The 21,382-nt window shown below is 36.9% G+C and overlaps 2 protein-coding genes across 2 annotated transcripts; one reads left to right on the forward strand and one right to left on the reverse strand.

Annotated features, from left to right (window-relative positions):
* Positions 1-1,503: 1,503 nt before the first annotated feature.
* On the forward strand, positions 1,504-10,209 carry GCK72_011601 (uncharacterized protein; the record flags this gene model as incomplete). The annotated part of the gene is made up of 6 exons (XM_053728563.1): positions 1,504-1,563; positions 2,313-2,362; positions 2,413-2,530; positions 3,099-3,269; positions 7,517-7,801; positions 9,640-10,209. 6 exons carry the CDS (start codon positions 1,504-1,506, stop codon positions 10,207-10,209), a joined length of 1,254 nt encoding a protein of 417 aa, XP_053588140.1.
* Positions 7,458-20,757, reverse strand: GCK72_011602 (uncharacterized protein; the record flags this gene model as incomplete). Its single annotated transcript, XM_053728564.1, has 10 exons — positions 7,458-7,829; positions 9,632-10,153; positions 10,982-11,125; positions 11,269-11,551; positions 12,763-12,867; positions 14,500-14,918; positions 15,991-16,504; positions 17,477-17,850; positions 18,491-18,838; positions 20,746-20,757. The coding sequence occupies 10 exons, from the start codon at positions 20,755-20,757 to the stop codon at positions 7,458-7,460; spliced, it is 3,093 nt and encodes a 1,030-aa protein (XP_053588141.1).
* Between the last annotated feature and the right edge of the window lie 625 nt (positions 20,758-21,382).

Consider the following 21,382-nt stretch of genomic DNA (forward strand, 5'->3'; position numbering starts at 1 on the left):
TTGGAATACTAGGCCTCGAGGGCAAAAACTGAATATATATTTGGAATCAGCGGTTTCTCAGCTTTCCAATGATATAGGTCACGACCCATAACTCCACGGTCACCTGGAGGCCTTACCTAGTTAGTTTTGTCTCTTTCAGTTGAAAACGCCACACTTTGAGAGTATGTCATAGTAAAACTAACTGTCCCACAAAATAACTTTTTATGGGATCAAACAGATCATGAATAGAGCTCCATTTTTGTAGTTGACAACTTTTTTGTACGGACACTCCCTAGAGAGTTACAAGTAATTTTTCCCTCAAATCGACCCATTTCAATGGGTCAGAACCAAAACTTTTCGAAAAATCGCAATTTTTGGAGTTAAAAAACTCAAAAACAACAAATTTGTAGGCTATTAGATACGTAGAATCCAAAAAAAAAACAAGCAAAAAAAATATTCAAAAAGTTTTAACCACTGTGAGGATCGAACAACAGACCTATTGACCGATAAAAAATTGCGATTCCACTTTCCAACGCGCCGGAGGTGCGCCAGCGTTTGGATTTTTTGCCAGTAAGGTTTTAGGGTTACTATAGTCATGTTTATGGGGTTACTCTCATTATGGGAATACTGTAGAAATCTTAAAAATGCAAAAAAACTAAAAAAAAAAACCAAAAATCGCTGAAATTTACTATTTCTTTTACACCTCTCTAGGGAGTGTTCGTGCAAAAAAACTGGCAACTACAAAAATGAAGTTCTATTCTTGGTCTGTTTGATCCCATAAAAATTTTATTTGATGGGACAACCAGTACTACCATGACACACTCTCAAAGTTGGATCGAATCTTTTCAACTGAAAACAGCCGAAACTTAATATACTTTTGATGCGAAATTGTGAAAATTTAAAACTAATTCAGTTATATCTAGAAAACATTTAAAAAATTCAAAAAACTCAGCCAACTTCAATGAAGTATTGACGAATGTCGAAGAAAAAAAAATGAGCGGTCTTGAAAAACCAGTGTAAGAACGCGTGACATTTTGAATTCTTTTCTCGAGAACCGATATTTTTTTAAATGTTTAAAAAAAGAGTCCTGAATGACGCAAATGTTTTTTCGTAAAACCTTGAGCAGTGAAACGTCGAATGTGATAGATAGATTTGTCAGACTTGTCAAAAATCGGGCCGGGCCGGGCCGGGCCGAGATTTTTCCTGATTTTGGCCCGGCCCGGCCCGTGACAAGTCTGAGATTTGTGGTCTTGGGGGATAGTGGTGAAAAGTCATGAGAAAACAGATTCTGCGGTTTAAATTCTATGAAAAACACTTTTTAGTCAAGAAAAAACACTACACTTTTTAGTCTCTGCGTCTCTGCCAATCCAACACTATTTCTCCGCAACAACACGTGGCGACCCGTCTCGGAGCACACAGCTGCTCGGGGGTCCGAGGGGGAATAACAACTTTTACTCCCACTCGATTCCATCCGATTTTCTCCCCATTTCAACACCACCAAAGTTTCGAAAAAATTCACAAAAAATGACGAAACCGGTCGGTTGGTGTGCCACGTGGCTTCCGTTGATCAAAATCGCGCAGGCGGTGAGTTTTTTTTTGAAAATTTTTGAATTTGATTGTCATATTCATGTTCCTCGTGAAATTTCAAGTAGAATAGACGGTTTTTGTGGTTCGCTAGCGTCAATTTGAATTTTCGGGTTACTGTAGCGCGGTGCTTGCGGACAAAACACCGGATTTTACGACAATTTAGCTAGCATCCTGAAAATTGGTGGGAGGGGTAAAATGTCATGAGAAAACCAATTTCAACGCTTAAATCCCCCAAAAATGACTTCTGAGCCGAGAAAAATCAAAAACTTTAGTTTTCGTTGGGTTACTGTAGCGCGAAAAGTGCGCAAACATCAAATTTTCCAAATTTTTTTGAATTTGATTGTCATATTCATGTTCCTCGTGAAATTTGGAGGGGAATAGTCGGTTTTTGGGGTTCGCTAGCGTCAATTTGAATTTTGAGGGTACTGTACCTCGGTGTTTGCGGACAAAACACCGAATCTTACGAAAATTTAGCTAGCGACCTGAAAACTGGTGGCTTAGGGTAAAAAGTCATGAGAAAACCGATTCTGAGGTTCAAATTTCATCAAAAACACTTTTTAGTCAAGAAAAATCAAACATTCAAATTTTCGTTGGATTACTGTAGCGCGAAAAGTACGCAAACACCGAATCTCTCAAAACTGACTGAAAATTGGTGGATAGGGGTAAAAAACCACGTAGATTACAAAAATCGCAATGAAAATTCACAAAAATCAAGTTTTCCCGAAAAATTTCCAATTATTATTCAGATCTGCCACTTCATCGTCATCATAATGTTCATCGATGGGCGCGCGCAATGGTAGATCAACAATTTTTCTTTTTTTTTGTAAAAAATCAATAATTTTCCAGGTGGATGTACAACGCCATCTTCCTATTCTGTTTTTTGGCCATTTTCTTCTCACTCTTCACAATTTTGTTGAGATTTTTCGAACTCACTGATCTACACGTCATGTCGTTCAATTTTGCGGTGAGTGGTACGGTAGTTACAGTAGTCAGACTACAGTAGTCATTCTGAAATTGTAAAATTGCTGAAAACCGAAAAAAATCAAAAAAAATTAGGAAAAAATCGCTGAAATTCACAATTTCTAGAATAAAACGCGCCGGAGTCGCGCCAGCGATTTGAATTTTTGACAGTATGGTTTCAGGGTCATTGTAGTTGTTTTGGTTAGGGTACTGTCATTATGAAATTACTGTAGAATCCTGAAATTTCAAGAAAATAACCAAAAAATTGCTGAAATTCGCCATTTCTAGAACAAATCGCGCCAGAGGCGCGCCAGCGCTTCGAATTTTTGGCATTAAGGTCTCAGGGTTACTGTAGTTATATCAGTTGGTTTACTGCCACGTTGGGATTACTGTAGAATTCCTAGATTTACAAAAAAACCAAAAAAAAACCCAAAAATCGCGGAAATTCACTATTCCTTGCATAAATCGCGCCGGAGGTGCGCCAGCGTTCTGAATTTTTGACAGTATGGTCTCAGGATTACTGTAGTCATTCTGGGATTACTGTACCTACAGTAACCCATCGATATCTCCAGGCAATGGTGATGAACTTCATTCTGATGGCCGTCTGCTTGGCACTGGCTGGAATTCTGATTTGGGATATCACAAATATGCGGGATGGACCTGGAAAAATCAGATATCATCAGAGACTCGCACCCGCTAACATTGGACAAGACGCATGGGTTAGACGGTGTGTGGTCGCTGCGGTAAGTCTTTTTTTGTTTTCAAAAAAATTTTTTAGAAAAAGTTTTTTTTTGATAATGAGATTTTTCTGGAATTTTATGATGAAACTGTCTGAAAATTGGCTGAATTACTAAGAAAGACATGGGCTATCTGATTATTCAAAAATTTCTATATAATTTCAGCACAGTTTTAGCGATATCATGTCTGAAATTATGAAAATTTTCAAAAAACATTTTTTTCGAAAAAATCGATAAAATTTGGGATGACGTCACGGAGTCAGATTGAGTCCAAAAATAAAAATAGTTATGTGCATTTGTAGATCAAAACAAGGACTACATTTTTGTGGTTGACAACTTTTTAGTACAAGCGGTTCCTGAAGAGATATGACTGATTGAAAATACAAAACAGTAAAATTTTTTTTGTTGAAAAATCGATAAAGTTTGAGATGACGTCACTTAGTCAGATTTACCCCTAAATTTCTGAAAATTGGCTGAAATACTAAGAAAGACACGGTCTATCTGAATATACCACAATTTCTATAAATTTTCAGCGCAGTTTCAGAGATATCATGTCTGAAATTATGAAAATTTTCAAAAAAATTGTTTTTTTTTGAAGAAAATCGATAAAGTTTGAGATGACGTCACGGAGTCAGATTAAGTCCAAAAAATAAAATGTTTTATATGAATGTGTAGATCAAAACAAGGACTACATTTTTGTAGTTGACAACTTTTTTATACGGGCGGTCCCTGGGGAGTTATAGCCAGTTATATCCATTCCATAGGTTACTCGATATCTGCAAACGCGCTCAATCGCATTTTTCTTATTTTTTCAAAAAAAAACCAAAAAAACACATTTTTCATATTTAACAATTAATTTATTAACAAAAACTCAAAACATTTGTAAAAATAAAAAATAAAAACAACTAGTAACAGATGCACGCCCAGATGGTTGCCTAATTAAACAATTAATTATAAAATTAACTAATTAAAAACAAAATATAGTAACAGATGCAGGCCCACACGCTGGTGGTTAATTAAATAATTAAACAATTAACTAAATTAATAATTCCTATTAAAAAAAGCATATGCATACCCAGATATTTGTGGTGTCTAATTAAACTTTTTTTTTAATTGACTAAATTAAAAATTAATTTTAAAAAAGCAAGCCCACACACTTGTTGTCTCTAATTAAATAATTAAATAATAATTAATTTTTTTTCTTTTTTTTTTGTCGTCCCGTCGGGGAAGGAGGAGGAGAAGGACGACTGAAAATTAATTAATTATTTTTTGATCTACACAAAAATATGATTTACCTTTTTTCCACTAATAATAAATAAAAAGAGAGAAAAAATATAAAAATATTAGAATTTAATGAAAATCAATAAAGACGCTCGACCAGAAGAGCATCAGGGAAGATGGTGGAATGAGAGGGGGGCTCTCGGCTCAGAAAGAGCTCTGAGAGAGAGTGGGCGGAGTCAGGAGACGCAGAGAAAGAGAGCAGAGCCATGGAGATTAGATGTAAACAGGAATTAGTGGGCGGAAAAGAGGATTAAGATTTGGTTGGAAATGACAAGATTCTGAAATCCGTCCAAAATGTTTTTCCCAGAAAATCCACTTAATTCTACGTTTTCCCATGCTAAAATTACGCGGAAACACCAAAAACTTGCAAAGTTACAGATTTTCGAAACTTTTCGAAAATCTTAAAATCACTGAAACTGTTGTAAATCGACCGGTTTTGACTGAAATCAAAATCTAACAATATATTCAGAATCCACTCGTCAAGACGCTTCAAATGAGTATAATCATGACATACATCTGAAAATATTGTTTTTTGACCCCCAAGAGAGGGTCCATTTTTCGAAACTTTTAAACATAGCCATGATTATACTCTTTCGAAGCGTCTTGACGAGAGGATTTTAAATACATTGTTAGATTTTGATTTCAGTCAAAACTGACAGATTTACAGCTTGTTTTGCGATTTTCAGATTTTCGAAAAGTTTCGAAAATCTGTAACTTTGCAAGTTTTTGGTGTTTCAAACTGATTTTTAGATGGAAATACGTAGAATTGAATGGATTTCCTGGGGAAAAAATCTGTAGTCTGAATCTTGTCATTTCCAACCAAATCTCCTTTTCCGCCCACTAATTCCTGCTTACATCTAATCTCCATGGCTCCATTTCTTGCTCTCTTTCTCTGCGTCTCTTGACTCCGCCCACTCTCTCTCTCAGAGCTCTTTTTGAGCCGAGAGCCCCCTCTCATTCTCCCACATTTACCACGATGTTCTTCTGGTTGAGCGTCTTTATTGATTTTTATTAAATTCTAATATTTATATTTATTCTCTTTTATTTATTATTTTATTAGTGGAAAGAAGGTAAATCACAAATTTTTTGTGTAGATCAAAAAATATTTAGTTAATTTTCAGTCGTCCTTCTCCTCCTTCTTCCCCGACAGGACGAAAAAAAGGAAATTATTATTTAATGAGAGACAACCAGCGTGTGGGTTTGCTTTTTTTTAGTAATTATTAATTTAGTTAATTTTTTAATTTTTTAATTAGACACCACAAATATCTGGGTATGCATATGCTTTTTTGTTAGAAATTGTTAATTTAGTTAATTGTTTAATTATCTAGTTAGACCCAACATTTGGGCCTGCATCTGTTACTATAGGTTGTTTTTAATTAGTTAATTGTATAATTATTTTTTAATTAGGCAACCATCTGGGCGTGCATCTGTTACATTAGTTTGGTTTTTTTTTAAATTTTACAAACGTTTTTAGTTTTTGTTAATAAATTTATTGTTAAATAAGAAAAAATGTGTTTTTTGGTTTTTTTGTGGAAAAATCGCGATGGAGCGCGTTTGCAGATATCGAGTAACCTATGGAATTGCTATAACTGGCTATAACTCCCCAGGGACCGCCCGTATGAAAAAGTTGTCAACTACAAAAATGTAGTCCTTGTTTTGATCTACACATTCATATAAAAATTGTATTTTTTGGACTGAATCTGACTCCGTGACGTCATCTCAAACTTTATCGATTTTTCGAAAAAAAAATTTTTTTCGAAATAAAATTTTTTCTTCATTTTTGCCTCGAATTGAAGGGAATTTCAGGAAGTTTCTGTGAAAAACACAATATTTTATTAAAATATATTAATTTTCAGACGTTCACATTGAAAAAAGTCCTGAAATCGCTATCTCTGGGCTCTAGCATGTCGCGATGCGCTAATCGCGCCAAAGGCACGCCAGACTCCAATTTTTTTGATTTTACCGGTTTCAATATGTCTTCTACAATATTCCAACCAATTTTCAGACATTTTCATCTAAAAATTCCAGAAAAATCTCATTTTCAAAAAAAAAAATATTTTGTCGAAAATTTGAAAATTGTCTTTAATTTCAGACAAGATAACTCTGAAACTAATCTGAAAATATATATAAATTGTTATATATTCAGATAGCCCATGTCTTTCTTAGTATTCTAGCCAATTTTCAAGCATTTTCATCACAAAATTATAGAAAAATCTAAATCTCGAAAAAAATATTTTTCGAAATTTTTGAAAATTTCTATATTTTCAGACATAATATATTTCTGAAACTGTGCTGAAATTATATATAAATTGTTATATATTCAGATAGCCCATGTCTTTCTTAGTAATTCAGCCAATTTTCAGACATTTTTGACAAAAAATTCCAGAAAAATTCAATTTCAAAAAAGAAAATTTTTCCAAAAACGCGCCAACGTCACGCCAGCGTCTCCAAAAATTCGAATTGCTTTCAGACCTCCTTGCTTCTCGCCGGTATTCTCTACCTCATCACCTATCTCAAACTTCGCGGTGTTTCCACTAATTAATTAAGTGATAATTGCAATTAAAAAATTTAAACATTTAAATAAAGAATTTATTTCAAAAAAGTTGTCATTGTTTTGTCAAAAAATATGCCAAGGGTGTGAATGATAGAGAGCGCTGTCAATGGTGAATAAAATAAAATATATAAAAAAACTAAAATACAAAAAAAAATTGAGATTTCAGCAAGATCTTTGGGAGAGAGAGTGAGAGACAGAGATTTAAGATATTCGGAATATAAGGAAAAAGATCAGAAGAGGGGGGGGGCGGAGCTAATTCCACTAATAGAAATGACAGTAACCGGGAGGGACACTAAAAACGAAAAAAAATTTGCAAAAAAAAAAAATTTTTTTTAAATTTTTTCAAAAAAAATTATTAATTATCGTCCATTTGGTAGAGTTGGTGGCTTTTGTTGTTGTTGTTGTTGTTGTTGTGCAGCCGCAACTGCAGCCGCCTGTTGTTGTTGTTGTTGTGCATGGAGTGACGCCAACAATCCGGGATTCAAACTCAACATTTGTTGGAGGTGTTGTTGTTGCAATTGTTGTTGTTGTTGTTGTTGTAATTGTTGTTGTTGTTGTTGTAATTGTTGTTGTGGCTGTTGTTGTTGTTGTTGAGCGGCAACTTGAGCCTGTTGAGCGGCGAGAAGTCGTTGTTGTTGAATCAATGCTTCGTATTGATTTTGTGTCGGTTGTTGTTGTTGTTGTTGTTGTTGACGACTTGCTTGTGCGGCCGCTGCGGCGAGTTGTTGGTTCTAAAAAGAAATTCAATTATTGGAGGAAATTAGGGGTGAAACTTTGTTTTTGCAAAATTTTCTACATGTTTAGACCTGATAGCTCTGAAACTGTGCGCCAAAATGTATATACAATATTTCAACCAATTTTCAGCATTATTAACCAAAAAATTCCAGAAAAATCTCATTTTCAAAAAAAATTTTTTTCGAAAATTTGAAAATTGTCTTCAATTTAAGACAAGATGACTCTGAAACTAATCTGAAACTAATCTGAAAATATATATAAATTGTTATATATTCAGATAGACCACGTCTTTCTTAGTAATTCAGCCAATTTTCAGAAATTTCCATCAGAAATTTCAAATAAACTTTTATTGAAATTTTTCAAAATTTGCTATAAATTCAGACATGATATCTCTGAAACTAATCTGAAAATGTATAGAAATTATTATATATTCAGATAGCTAATGTCTTTCTTAGTATTACAACCAATTTTCAGACATTTTCATCAGTAAAATCCCGAAAAATCTCAATTTCGAAAAAAAAAATTTTTTCGAACATTTGAAAATTGTCTTCAATTTAAGACAAGATAACTCTGAAACTAATCTGAAACTAATCTGAAAATATATAGAAAATGTTATATATTCAGATAGCCCATTTCTTTCTTAGTAATTCAGCCAATTTTCAGACATTTTTGTCAGAAAAATCCCGAAAAATCTCATTTTCAAAAAAAAAAAAAAAAAAAAGATTTTCCGAAATTTTTGAAAGTTTTCATTTATTTCAGACATGATATATCTCTGAAACGAAAATTGAGGGTAATTAGGGGGGTGATTTCAGGTCGAAAATAGTCGAAAAAACGGCTAAAAATGGCTCTGGATCGCTTTCAGAATCAATTTTTGACCAATTTTAATCTAAAAACGGCTAATAACGGCTAGAATCGTCAAAAAATATGGTTTTGGGGTGAAATTTTGGTGAAAATCTCATTTTTTGGGTCTAAAAACCAAGTTTTTGCCAATTTCGAGGGTAGGCAGTATAACTAATTAGGGGAAGCAATTTCAGGTCGAAAATCGCCCAAAATCGGTTCAAATATCAATTATGACCAATTTGAGATGGTTTTTAAGGTTTTTTTCAGTAAAAATTGCTTGAAATTGTTTTAGATAGCTTGAGATTGGGTAGGATAGATTTTAGACCATTTTCAACCGATTTAGATGGGTTTTTTCCGGTTGAAATCGCTCTGAGACCTTTTTTGAGGTGATTTAGACTGATTGTAATGATTTCAATGCAAGTTTTCAGTCTCTATTCATCAAAAATCACTCAAATCGCCTCAGATTGCTTAAAAAAGCGATTTGAGCCAATTTTCATGATTTTTAAGCTAGTTTTGGTTAAAACCCATCTAAAATGGTGATTTCAGTCATTCTAATGGACTCAGGATGTGATTTCAGCAAAAAACCTGTTAAATTTGGTCAAAATCTGGTCAAAATAGGCAGAAATCGAGTCTGATTAGCTACAATTGGTTCAGATGCTGAATTTAGTCCATTTTCAACCGATTTTTACAGTTTTTATGATATTTTTCAGTCGAAACCGCTTAAAACTGCTTAAAATCGTTTCAAATCTATTCAAATACCAATTCGAACCAATCTGAGACCAAATTTAACCGATTTGGAGTATTTTTGAGCTCACAGAGCCAATTTTTCTGTCCAAAACCTGTAAAATTCGAGCAAAAATCCAAAAAATTGCTCAAAATTGACATTTCTAACCAATTTTAAGCCGATTTTTAGTGATTTTCAGCCGGTTTTCATCAAAAAATTTCAAAAATTCCTCACATGTTGAGCCTGTTGAGCCTGTTGTTGCTGAGCCGCTTGTTGCTGAGCCGCCGCCTGTTGTTGAGCCTGTTGTTGTTGTTGTTGAGCGGCCGCAACTTGTTGTTGTTGTTGTTGTGCAACTTGTTGTTGCTGAGCAACTTGCAACATGCGGATCAAATCGCTTCCCGCCGGTCCAGCGCTTCCCGACAACAACAATTGTTGAATTTGTTGTAATTGTTGTTGTTGTGCGAGTTGTTGTTGTTGTTGCAATTGTTGTTGATGTTGTTGTTGTTGTTGTTGCTGAGCCTGTTGTTGTGCGGCGGCTTGTGCTTGAGCCTGCGCGGCCGCCTGAGCCGCTGCCTGTGCTTGAGCTATCGCTTGTGCTTGAGCCTGAGCCTGAGCTTGAGCTTCCAGTTGACGGAATAAATCGAGTTGTTGTTGTTGTTGTGGAGTCACTGAGGGCGCTGGTTGAGCAGCCGGTTGTCCCGGTTGTTGAATCGTTGGTTGTTGCAGTTGTTGGAGATACATTTGCGGATTTGACATCTGCAAATTTAATTTTTATTAATTTTCAAATTCTGGGCTCAGAACCCATGCTTTAATTAGTCTAGAAATCAATTTTCATCGCGAAAACTTGATTTTTGAAGATTTTTGAAAATTGTCGTAAAATCTGGTGTTTGGTCCGCAAACACCAAGATGCAGTACTTCGAAACGCCCAAAAACTTGGCATTTGAAAGTTTTTGGACTGAAAATAAGCTTTTTAGGCGAAAAATAAGCTAAAAAAAACTCCATTTTTGAAAATTTTCGTAACATCGGGTGTTTTGTACGCAAACACCGTGACTCAAAATTAATCAAAACGCGTTCAAATGTTTAAATTCGTAATCTCCACCCAATTTTACGTCGGGAAATCAATTTTCACCGCGGAATCTCAAAATGTCGTGAGATCGAGTGTTTGGTCCGCAAACACCGAGCTACCGTACCCCCGAAAATTCAAATTGACGCAATTGAACCCAAAAAAAGTGTGTGTAGTGTCAAATTTTGCGCAGAATCCGATTGTCGCTTTAAAAAAGCAAAACGTTTTTCGAATTGTCGAATTTCATCAAAAAACCAAAAAAATCCAAAATCTGGTAGATCAAAAATAAATTTTCATACAATTTCAAGCACAGAATCGTGTTCCCCGTGTACGAATTAGTCTAGAAATCAATTTTCATCGCAATATCTCAAAGTGTCGTAAAATGTGGTGTTTGGTCCGCAAACACCGAACTACCGTACCCCCAAAAATTCAAATTGACGCAATTGAACCCAAAAAAAGTGTGTATAGTGTCAAATTTCACGCTGAATTCAATTTTCGCATCAAAAATCCCAAAAACCCACCGCATTAAGCAACAACAACTGTTGCAAGTGCTGTTGATGTTGTTGCTGTTGCGGGTTGAGTACCGCCGACGCCGGTTGTTGTTGTTGTTGGAGGAGGGCGAAGAGTTGTTGCTGTTGGGATTGAGCCTGTGCTTGGGCGGCCGCCTGGAATATATGATTTAGGTGTGAAAATTTGCTGAAAATAAGCTGAAAATCATATTTTTGATCAAAAAACTCGGTTTTTCGACTAAAAATCGATCAAAAAGCCCATTTTTCAGCCAGAAAAATGGCTCAAAAACGCCAATTACCTGCTCCTGCGCCTTCTGCTGCAACAACATCTGATATTGAGCCTGTTGTGTCGCCAAATCACTGACTTGTGACGGTTGCAATCCCATACTTGTGGCCACTTGTTGCAAAGTGGGCGTGGCTTGTTGTGATGACGTGGCGGCAGTGATTCCGATGAGTCCGGCGGCGGCTGGGGGACGTTGTTGTTGTTGTTGTTGATGGGGTGGGGCTGTGGCGAGTTGAGTGATCGATTGGGTGGTGACGGCGGCCGATGGGGGACGCGCGGTCGCTGGTTTTGGTGTCGCCCTGCAAAAAATTAGAGAAAATTATATGATTTTTTCGAATTTTTGGGTGAATTTTCAGTCAAAATCGTCAAAAATCGCGCCAAACGCACGCCAGACTCCAAAAATTTTCTGACCGGTTTTAGCAACAGCTAATTTCAACTAATGGGGTAATTACTACCAATTAGGGGTGATTTAGGATGGTTTTAGAGCGATTTTTCAGTCAAAATTGTCTGAAATCGGCTCCGGATAGATTTTAGTCCATTTACACCCGATTTCGACTGTTTTCTGGTTAAAAATCGCCCAGAATCGTCTAATATTGGCTAAAATCGATTCTATTGGCCAATCTGATACCATTTTTGATGGGGTTTTCAGTCAAAATCGCTTAAAATCGCACAAACTAGTTTCAGATCGGTTTGAACAACAATTCGAGCCAATCTAAGACCAAATTTAACCGATTTTAAGAGTTTGAAATCATTTTCAGCCGATTTGAGTAATTTTTAAGCTCTCAGAACGATTTTTTTTTGTCTGAAACCAGTAAAAATCAGCCTAAATCCCAAAAAACTTGCTCAAAATGGTCGAAAGCTGATTTGGAGCATTTTTCCGCAAAATCAAGATCCGACAAGATTTTCAGCTCGATTTCAGTTAAAATGAGCAATTTTTAGTTAAAAAAAACAAAAATTTTGCTCAAAATCAATTGTTAGTGACACTTTCAGCCAAAAAGCTCAATTTTCAGCGTAAAAAACTCATTTTAAGCCAATTATTGGGTCAATTTCAATGTTCAATCGAATCCACCAATTTCGGCACTTTTTAATCGTTTTTCCGCTTAAAATGACTCAAAAATTGTCATTTTCAGCGAATTTTGACCAAAAAAGCGTCAATTTTCGCTTTCTTAGACAGGTTTTCATGAAAAAACACATTATTTTGAACGAAATCTTCGTCAAAATTGAGTTGGGATCAACTAGATCCGATATTAGCCGATCTAAGCCAAATTTCCACCCCAAAATCCCATTTTTCCCCATAAAAAAACCCAAAAATATACGAAATAAATATATATTCACCACCAGCACACACACAGACATAAGCAACCACACACACACACGCAGACACGCAGAGATAAAAAGAGATAATGATGGAGGTGGATTCTAATGGGGGAACGGGATGGGCGGTAAGGATTCAGAAGATTCGAAAAAAAAATTCTGGATTCCGGATTCAGAAGATTCAGGGGAAACTCACGCAACACGTCGCGTCGCCTCATTTATCGCGGCCGCCATCAGTTGAGCATTTCCAGAATATGTGGGCCCACCCGACAATTGTGGTGGTGGGAATTGCGTGAATTGACTGCAAATTTTAAGAATTTGAGAAAATTCCAGAGAAATTAGAGAGTGTTGAGAGAAGAAAGAGAAAGAGAGACTACAAACTACAAGGGGGCCCCATGCATTTCTATCCCATTTGCAACTGCGCTCCACCGAAATTTCCTTGAAAAATGTATTTTTTTTGGCCAAAAATCGGTTTAGATAGGGCTAAGATCAATTTTGACGAATATTTAGCTCAAAATGATGCATTTTTCAAAAAAAAAATCGGTCCAAAATTGATAATTTTTCACTAGATTCGTTAAAAATGCCAATTTTTAAGTCATTTTAGGCAGAAAGATGAATCGAAATTAGCTGAAAATCCAATTTTCTTCGATTTTTCGGTAGAGCGCGATTGCATTGTCGTAAAGTCTAACGCACTACAGTAACCCCGCACCTGAAAAAGAAAAAACGCGCGGAAAAGGTTGGAAACAATAGGTTAGAATTGGAGGGGACGAAGGACACTTTATAAGAAGCTTTTAGACATCTGAAAAATGGAAAAAAATCTGAAAATTGGACTGAAAATGAGCTTTTGAATCGAAAAGAGTGCAAAATTTGAGCGAAAACTCGTTTTTTGAAGATTTTTGAAAATTGTCGTAAAATCGGGTGTTTTGTACGCAAACACCGTACTTTTGATTTTTTCAAATTCTGAGCTCAGAATCATGTTCCCCGTGCTTTAATTAGTCTAGAAATCAATTTTCATCGCGATATCTCAAAGTGTCGTCAAATCCGCTGTTTGGTCCGCAAACACCGCAGCTACCGTATCCCCAAAAATTAAAATTAACGCTAGACAGCGCAAAAAAAGTGTGAATAGTGTTAAATTGCGCGTAGATTAAGAATTTTGAGTCGAGACGGGACAAGGGTTAAGAATTGACATTGAGATATACGAAAAATTATAAAAAATAATAAATTTGTGATATTCGTCGATATGAAACCTGGAATTTTCGGGTGTGTGGTGGTGAATATCGGATTCCCCGTAGGGATTTACGCCGGGATATAGTTTTTCCAATTTTGAGAGCGAACGGATCAAGACATCGTCGCGATGAGCAAAAAGAGCAAAATACGGTGGATCAAAAATTCAAAAATTAATTTTCTCACGATTTTAATCACGGAATCGTGTTCCCCGTGCTTGAATTAGTCTAGAAATCCATTTTCACCTCGGTAGCTCGAAATGTCGTGAAATCGGGTGTTTGGTCCGCAAACACCGCAGCTACAGTACCCCCAAAAGTTCAAATTGACACTAGAAGCTCCAAAAAACGACTATTCTGACTGAAATTTCGCGCTGAATCCGATTTTTGCTTTAAAAATGCAAAAATTTTCTAAAATTGGTGAGTTTCAGCAAAAAATCAGAAAAAACTAAAATCCGGTAGGTCGAAAATACATTTTCTGATAATTTTAAGCACATTATCGTGTTCCCCATGCTCGAATTAGTCTAGAAATCAATTTTGGGCGCGAACGGATCAGTTGTCGTAAGATCGGGTGTTTGGTCCGCAAACACCTCGAAAATTCAAAAATGCCGCAATCGGACCCAAAAAAAGTTTGTATAGCGTCAAATTTCGCGTAGATTTCGATTTTGATACTTTTAACTTGTTTTATATATCTGAAAAGGTAGAAAACTCACATCGATTGTGTTTGTGCCGCCGCTGTTGCAGTTGTCGTGGCCGCCGCACGTCCTCCAACGGGTGCCGACGATGCGGGTGGCGGCTGTTGTGGCTGCTGGGGTGCCGTCGGCGCGATCTGAGCAACCGGAGCCGATGGTGGCGGAGCGTTGTTGATAGTGGCGGAGATGATGATCGGTGTGTCTCCTTTGTCTCCAGATGACGATGACGCTGATGACGTCGGTTGTGGCTGTTGGATGGGTACCGGTGCGGCGGTTACTGTAGCTGCTGGCGCTGGTTTCGCGTGTTGTGGCGACGATTTTTTCGAGTTTGACGGTGTCGTCGTGGCAGATGACGTCTTCTTCTTCTCCTCCTGTTGTTGCCGCAAATTCTGAATGTCAGTGGCTATTTTTACGTGCATTCCACTCCAACGACCGGTTTTCTGGAAGATTCGATTAGTTGGGGGCGGTGTGAAAAAAAGCGCAAAAAAAAAAGAAGTTTTTTGGTTTCTAAATCTAATTTTTTCTATAAAAATGAAAAAAAAATTTCGGGAGGCGACCCCCTGGAAAACCGATCGGGGGAATTGAGAAAGGAGTAGAAGAGGAAGAGAAACGAAACACAGAAAGACACGGATTTTCACAATTTTTGTTTGATAAAATTTTAATTTTTTTGAAATTTTTTTTCAGTTTTTCCAAATTTTCAAAAAACGCTGAAAATGGGTGGAGTCTATACTCAATCGAAAGTTCTTGACAAGCTGAAATTGAAAAAAAAATCGTCAAAACGAGTATGGAGACGAGATTGAAGAGTTAAAGAGCTGGAAAACTCGAAAAACTATAGTAATCCTACAGTAATCACAAAAATCTGAAAATGCGGTAGATCAAAAAAATCTTTTCAGACAATTTTAAGCTCAGTATCGTGTTCTACGTGCTCGAATTAGTCTAGAAATCAATTTTGAGCGCAAACGGATCAATTGTCGTAAAATCAAATGTTTGGTCCGCAAACACCGCAGCTACAGTATTCCCAAAAATTCAAAATGGCGCTAGAAGCTCCAAAAAACGACTATTCTGGCTCAAATTTTGCGCTGAATCCGATTTTTGCACTAAAAATGCAAAAAGTTTTTTGAATTTATGAGTTCAGCGAAAAACCACAAAAAAAATCCGAAATCCGGTAGATCAAAAACTCATTTTCCGGGAATTTTAAGCTCATTATCGTGTTCTCCATGCTCGAATTAGTCTAGAAATCAATTTTCATCGCGATATCTCAAATGTCGTAAGATCGAGTGTTTGGTCCGCAAACACCACGGGGTACAGTAACCCAAAATTCAAAATGACGCAATTGAGCTCAAAAAAAGTGTACATAGCGTCAAATTTCGCTTAGATCTCGATTTTGACACTTTAAAAACGGTTTAGGGAATCTGAAAATGAGAAAAACCCTAGAGTATCCAAAGCTACGCTATTTTATCCGATTTTAGACCAATTTTCATCAATTTTTCCACACTAAAACACCATACAAACCTTCACAGGTGGTCCAGGAACCGCTGCCAACAACGCGGCGCCCGCAAGTTGTGGTCCCAACGCAGCATTTCCGAATTGTAGTCCACCAGCTCCACCCCCTCCATTGACCCCATTCAATTGCTGAAATTGTTGTTGGAGTGCGGTGAAGTACGGTATCGTATTTCCACCGTTTGTGCCAAGAAACGGAAGTCCAGAAGTCAATCCTCCTTGAAGAATACGTAAAGCTTCCGCGTGTGCCGCCTGTTGTTGTTGTTGAACGATCGCTGGATTCGGTACTCCGGGTACTGGCGTCGGCGCGGCTACTGTAGGCGGTCCGGACGGTGGGATTGGTGCGGCTACTGTAGTGGCTGTTGGGGCACCGCCCGTATTGATATATAGGGATTGAGTGGCTTGGGCGGCCGCTTGAGCTGCTTGAGCCGCCTGCTGAGCCTGTTGAATTTGAATTTGTGCTTGTGTTGCTGCGGAGATTCCGATGAGTGACTGGGGAGCACTCGTTGGTGGTGGATGGGCGGCGCTGAAAATTTGAAAAATTATGAGGATTTTGAGGGAAAATTATTAAATTTGAACTTAAAATCAACGATTTTTGGGATAAAACGGACATTTTAGAGTCGGAAAATTCCAAAAAATGAAGATCCGAGCCACATTTTTCAGAAAATGAGCAAAATGAGTTATTTGGAGCGAAAATTAAGCTTTTTTGGAGTAAAATTGACAACTTTGAGTTTGGATTCTACAGTAACCCTATAGTATGCTCAATTTTGCTGAAATCGAGCTAGATTTGCCCAAAAATCGTGTTTTTGACTCTACAATTGGCATTTTTTTGAGGTGAAGATCACTAAATTTGAGCTTAAATTCAGAAATTTTAGAACCGGAAAACGAAGACTCTACAGTAACCTTATAGCGTTTCAAAGAGTTCATTTTTGAGCTAAAAACTCTGAAAATTGTATAAAATCTCGAAAATTAGCGATTTTTATCATTTTTTGAGGCGAAAATCACTAAATTTGAGCTCAAAATCGACGATTTTAACGAAAAAATCTATTTTTCAAAATTGTCGTCAAATCTGGTGCACTGCACGCAATCACAGGATTCTATCAAAAGCTCAAAAAATTTCGGTGAAAATGACAGAAATTTCACCATTTTCAGCAAAAATCAGGATTTTTGAAAATTGTCGTAAAATCGGGTGTTTTGAACGCAAACACAATGCCTCAAACTAGTCAAAACGCATTAAAATTCTCAAATTCGTAATCTCCATCCAATATTACGTCGGGAAATCAATTTTCATCTCGATATCTCAAAATGTCGTAAAATTTGGTGTTTGGTCCGCAAACACCGAGCTACAGTACCCCTAAACTCAAAACTGACGATTTCGACTCAAAAAAAGACGTCTACACCTCAAAATTTCATGGGGAACTTGAATTTGAGCTCAAAAACTTCATAAACCTTTAAAAATTCACTAAAAAAGCCAAAATTGAAGAAAAAATAAACTTACAAATAAGCGGCAGCCTGTGCGGCGCTCACAACAGCCGCATTATCCTCATTATCAACACGTGCGACTTTCGGACCGCCCGGCGGTGATTCACTGGCACTTCGCTTATTCGTCGACGTCGCGTTTGACGGTGCCGGTGAGACGGCTTCTGTAGGGGGCGGAGCGTGTGCTCCTGGAGCGACGACGACGACATCGGGGAGTTGAAGATGTTGTGCTCCAGATGCCGCCGATGACGTCGTCGCCCCACCACCGCCGCCACCACCGGCGGCCTCCAATGATGTAGTTCCAGGCGATTTCATGTCGGCAGACGCCACGGTGAGCAACGCGTTCTTTCTCTTCGTGTATTTACGCTTCTGTTTGTCCTGTTGCTGTCCTTGCTAAAAAAAAATTGGAATTTTAAGACTGAAAACGAGTTTTTTAGGCGAAAAAAGCGCGAAATTTGAGCAAAAACTCAATTTTTTAAATTTTCAAAAATTGTCGTAAAATCGGGTGTTTTGTACGCAAACACCCTACTTGATCAAAACTCATTTTTTCGTAATCTCCATCCAATTTTACGTCGGGAAATCAATTTTCATCTCGATATCTCAAAATGTCGTAAAATCCATTTGGTCCGCAAATACCGCAGCTACCGTACCCCCAAAAATTCAAATTGACGCTAGAAACTCCAAAAAACGATTATTCTAGCTCAAATTTTGCGCTGAATTAGATTTTTGCAATAAAAATGCGAAAAGTGTTTTGAATTGATCACTTTCAGCAAAAACCAAAAAAATCCGAAATCCGGTAGATCAAAAAATTAATTTTCTGACAATTTTAAGGACGGGATTGTGTTCCCCATACTTGAATTAATCTAGAAATCAATTTTCATCGCGATATCTCAAAATTACGTAAAATCTGGTGTTTGGTCCGCAAACACCGAGCTACCGTACCCCCAAAACTTCAAATTGACGCTAGAAGCTCCAAAAAACGACTATTCTGGCTCAAATTTTGCGCTGAATTCGATTTTTCGCATTAATTTACCTTAGATGCAACTAGTTCCTGTTGTTGTTGATGCTGAAGTAGTTGTAATTGTTGTTGTTGTTGCAGTTGAAGGTGTTGATAGTACTGCTGTTGTTGTTGCTGATTGAGTTGTTGTTGAGTCGTCGGGTGTTGTTGTTGTTGATGAAATTGTTGCAACTGTTGTTGTTGTTGTTGTTGCAAATGATAGTTCTCGAATTCCGTCTGAATTCGTCGCTGCTGCTCCTGAATCTCAAAGTCGACGCCTAGTTCGATGAGACGTTCTTCGAGTGGATTCAGATGAGAGACGACGTTGAGTTGCGATGACGTGGATGTCGGGTCGAGTTGACGGCGACGTAGTTGTTCGTCACGCTGCAAATAATTATGAATTAGGATTAATTAGGATTAGAGAGGAATACGGTAGCATGTGTGGATTTACGGGGAGAAAATAAGTTTTTTTTTGTGAAAAGTCGATTTACGAGAGTTATATATATGGATTTACATTCTAGATCCAGGATCGGGTTACTGTAGTCTCAGGATCGAAATTTCAGGATCGGGGTATTGTAGTTTCTGGATCCTAACCTTAGGATCGGGGTACTTTAGTCTTAGGATCCTAACCTTAGGGTCGGGTTACTGTAGTCTCAGGATCCAAAATTTCCGGATCGGGGTACTGTAGTCTCAAGATCCAAATTTCAGGATCGGGGTACTGTAGTCTTAGGATCCTAACCTTAGGATCGGGGTATTGTAGTTTCTGGATCCAAATTTCAGGATCGGGTTACTGTAGTCTCAGGATCCAAATTTCAGGATCGGGGTACTGTAGTCTCAGGATCCAAATTTCAGGATCGGGTTACTGTAGTCTCAGGATCCAAAATTTCCGGATCGGGGTACTGTAGTCTCAGGATCCTAACCTTAGGATCGGGTTACTGTAGTTTTCGTTGAGATATGATGAACCGGGAATAAATGGTCAAGGCGTAAAACGTGTCGTTTTTAACAAAATGTAGATTTACGAGCTGATATCGTGTGGATTTACGAGCACTTTGAGAGTTGACACCGATTTACGGAATTGTATGTGTGGATTTACGAAAGAGAGAGAGAGAGAGTCCTACCGTAATCCACAGTGTTCCTCTGTGTCGATTTACGTGAGTGTGGATTTACGAAAGTACAGTATCGAAGTGTCGATTTACGCGGGAAGACCAAAGTTCTCTATTTACTCAATTCTCTTCTTCTTATCATTATTTTCTTCAAATAGCAACAAAAAAAAAAGAAAAAATGTGATCTCTAATCACAAAAACGTTGTTTTCATATAACTTGGCACGATGCCAGAAGAGAAGTCACACAATTTCAGTCATAAAATAGCGATAAAACTGGAAATGTGGTGAAAGAGTGATAACGAAGGTCAATCATCATAGACTATATCTAACTTTGGGCTGAAAATCGAATTTTTTGGCTAAAAATTGCGATTTTTGAAGCTAAAAACGTCATTTTTCACCCAAATTCCAAAATTCCAAAGTCAAAATCCATATAGCCTAATTTGGGCTGAAAATCGAATTTTTTGGCTAAAAATTGCGTTTTTTTCGACATATTTATAGTTGAAAACTCACTTAACCTAATTTAGGATCAAAAATTGCGATTTTTGAAGCTAAAAACGTTATTTTTAAGCCAAAAATTGTGTTTTTTGACATATTTATAGTCAAAAACTCATTTCCGACCGTCATACCCTAATTTATACCCGCCGAATCCGAAAAACACCACAAAACGAGTCTAGAATCTGGCTATTTTTCGATTTCAAGTGAGTAATCATGTAGAACGTCATTTTTGAGGTCTAGAGCAGAAAAACGAGTGATTTTCGCTTAAAAATGTCATTTTCTTCCAATTTTTCATCCCAAAATGCCCTATGAATAGAGTGATGCCATAATTATAAAGGAAACATGAAGAGAGTTTGGAAATCTATAATTACGGCAAAGAAAATGATCAAAATATCGAGAAATTTGTCATTTTTAGTGGGAAATCACCGAAAAAAAACTATGAAAATGAAGGATTTTTTGAATATAGATGGATCAGCAATACCATTTAAAAAAATTTTAGGTGGATTTACAGAAAACGGTCAAAAATGCCATTTTCAGCCGGTTTTTAAGGCTTAAAAACATCAAAAACCGCAATTTTCAGCTCAAAAATGATCTTTTGAACTGGAAAATGAGTCGATTCTCTCAAATAATTCTTCTAATCCTTTGATCCCTCTGCTGAGTCCTCTAATTTGTCATTTCCAGACATCATCATACCAAATACGTCATGAAATATAGTAATCCAAGTTATAGATATCTCAGTAAAGTGCAAAATTGGCTAATTTCTGGTGTAAAAAAGGCGAAAATTTCAAAATTTCAGCCAAAAATCACTTAAAACTGACTTAATCAATAAATAGACTCCCCCAATGTCTGAATTACAAGTTTTTGACCAAAAATTAGCTGAAAATCTTGAATTTTCCGTCGAAATCGAGTAAAATTGCTCAGAAAAGCTTCCAGCGGTCAAAAATAGGCTGAAAATCGCAATTTTTGTGATTTTTGAGCGTTTTAGGGCTTAAAATAAGTCTAAAACCGTCTAAAATCCATCAAAATTGAGCCAATTTTTGTCAAAAGAGTCAGAAAAGTCGTCAGACTCTAGAATCTCGATTGAAGCTGAAAATTACTCAAAAATGACATCCAAAACTCCAAATTTTCAATTTCAGAGGTGAAAAACGACAAAAATAGCGCTATTTTTGGTCAGAAAAGTCCAAAAATTGCCAAAAATGGCTCAAAAATGAGCTCTAGATCTTGAAATTCGCAATTTTTGAGCATTTCAAGGCTCAAAAAATGTCGAAATTGAGCCAATTTCAGTGTATTCTCTGTGTCTACTTTGAACCCTACAAGTCGATGAAACGAA

Source organism: Caenorhabditis remanei, chromosome III, assembly GCF_010183535.1.
Source record: "Caenorhabditis remanei strain PX506 chromosome III, whole genome shotgun sequence".
Taxonomy (NCBI): Eukaryota; Metazoa; Nematoda; class Chromadorea; order Rhabditida; family Rhabditidae; genus Caenorhabditis; species Caenorhabditis remanei.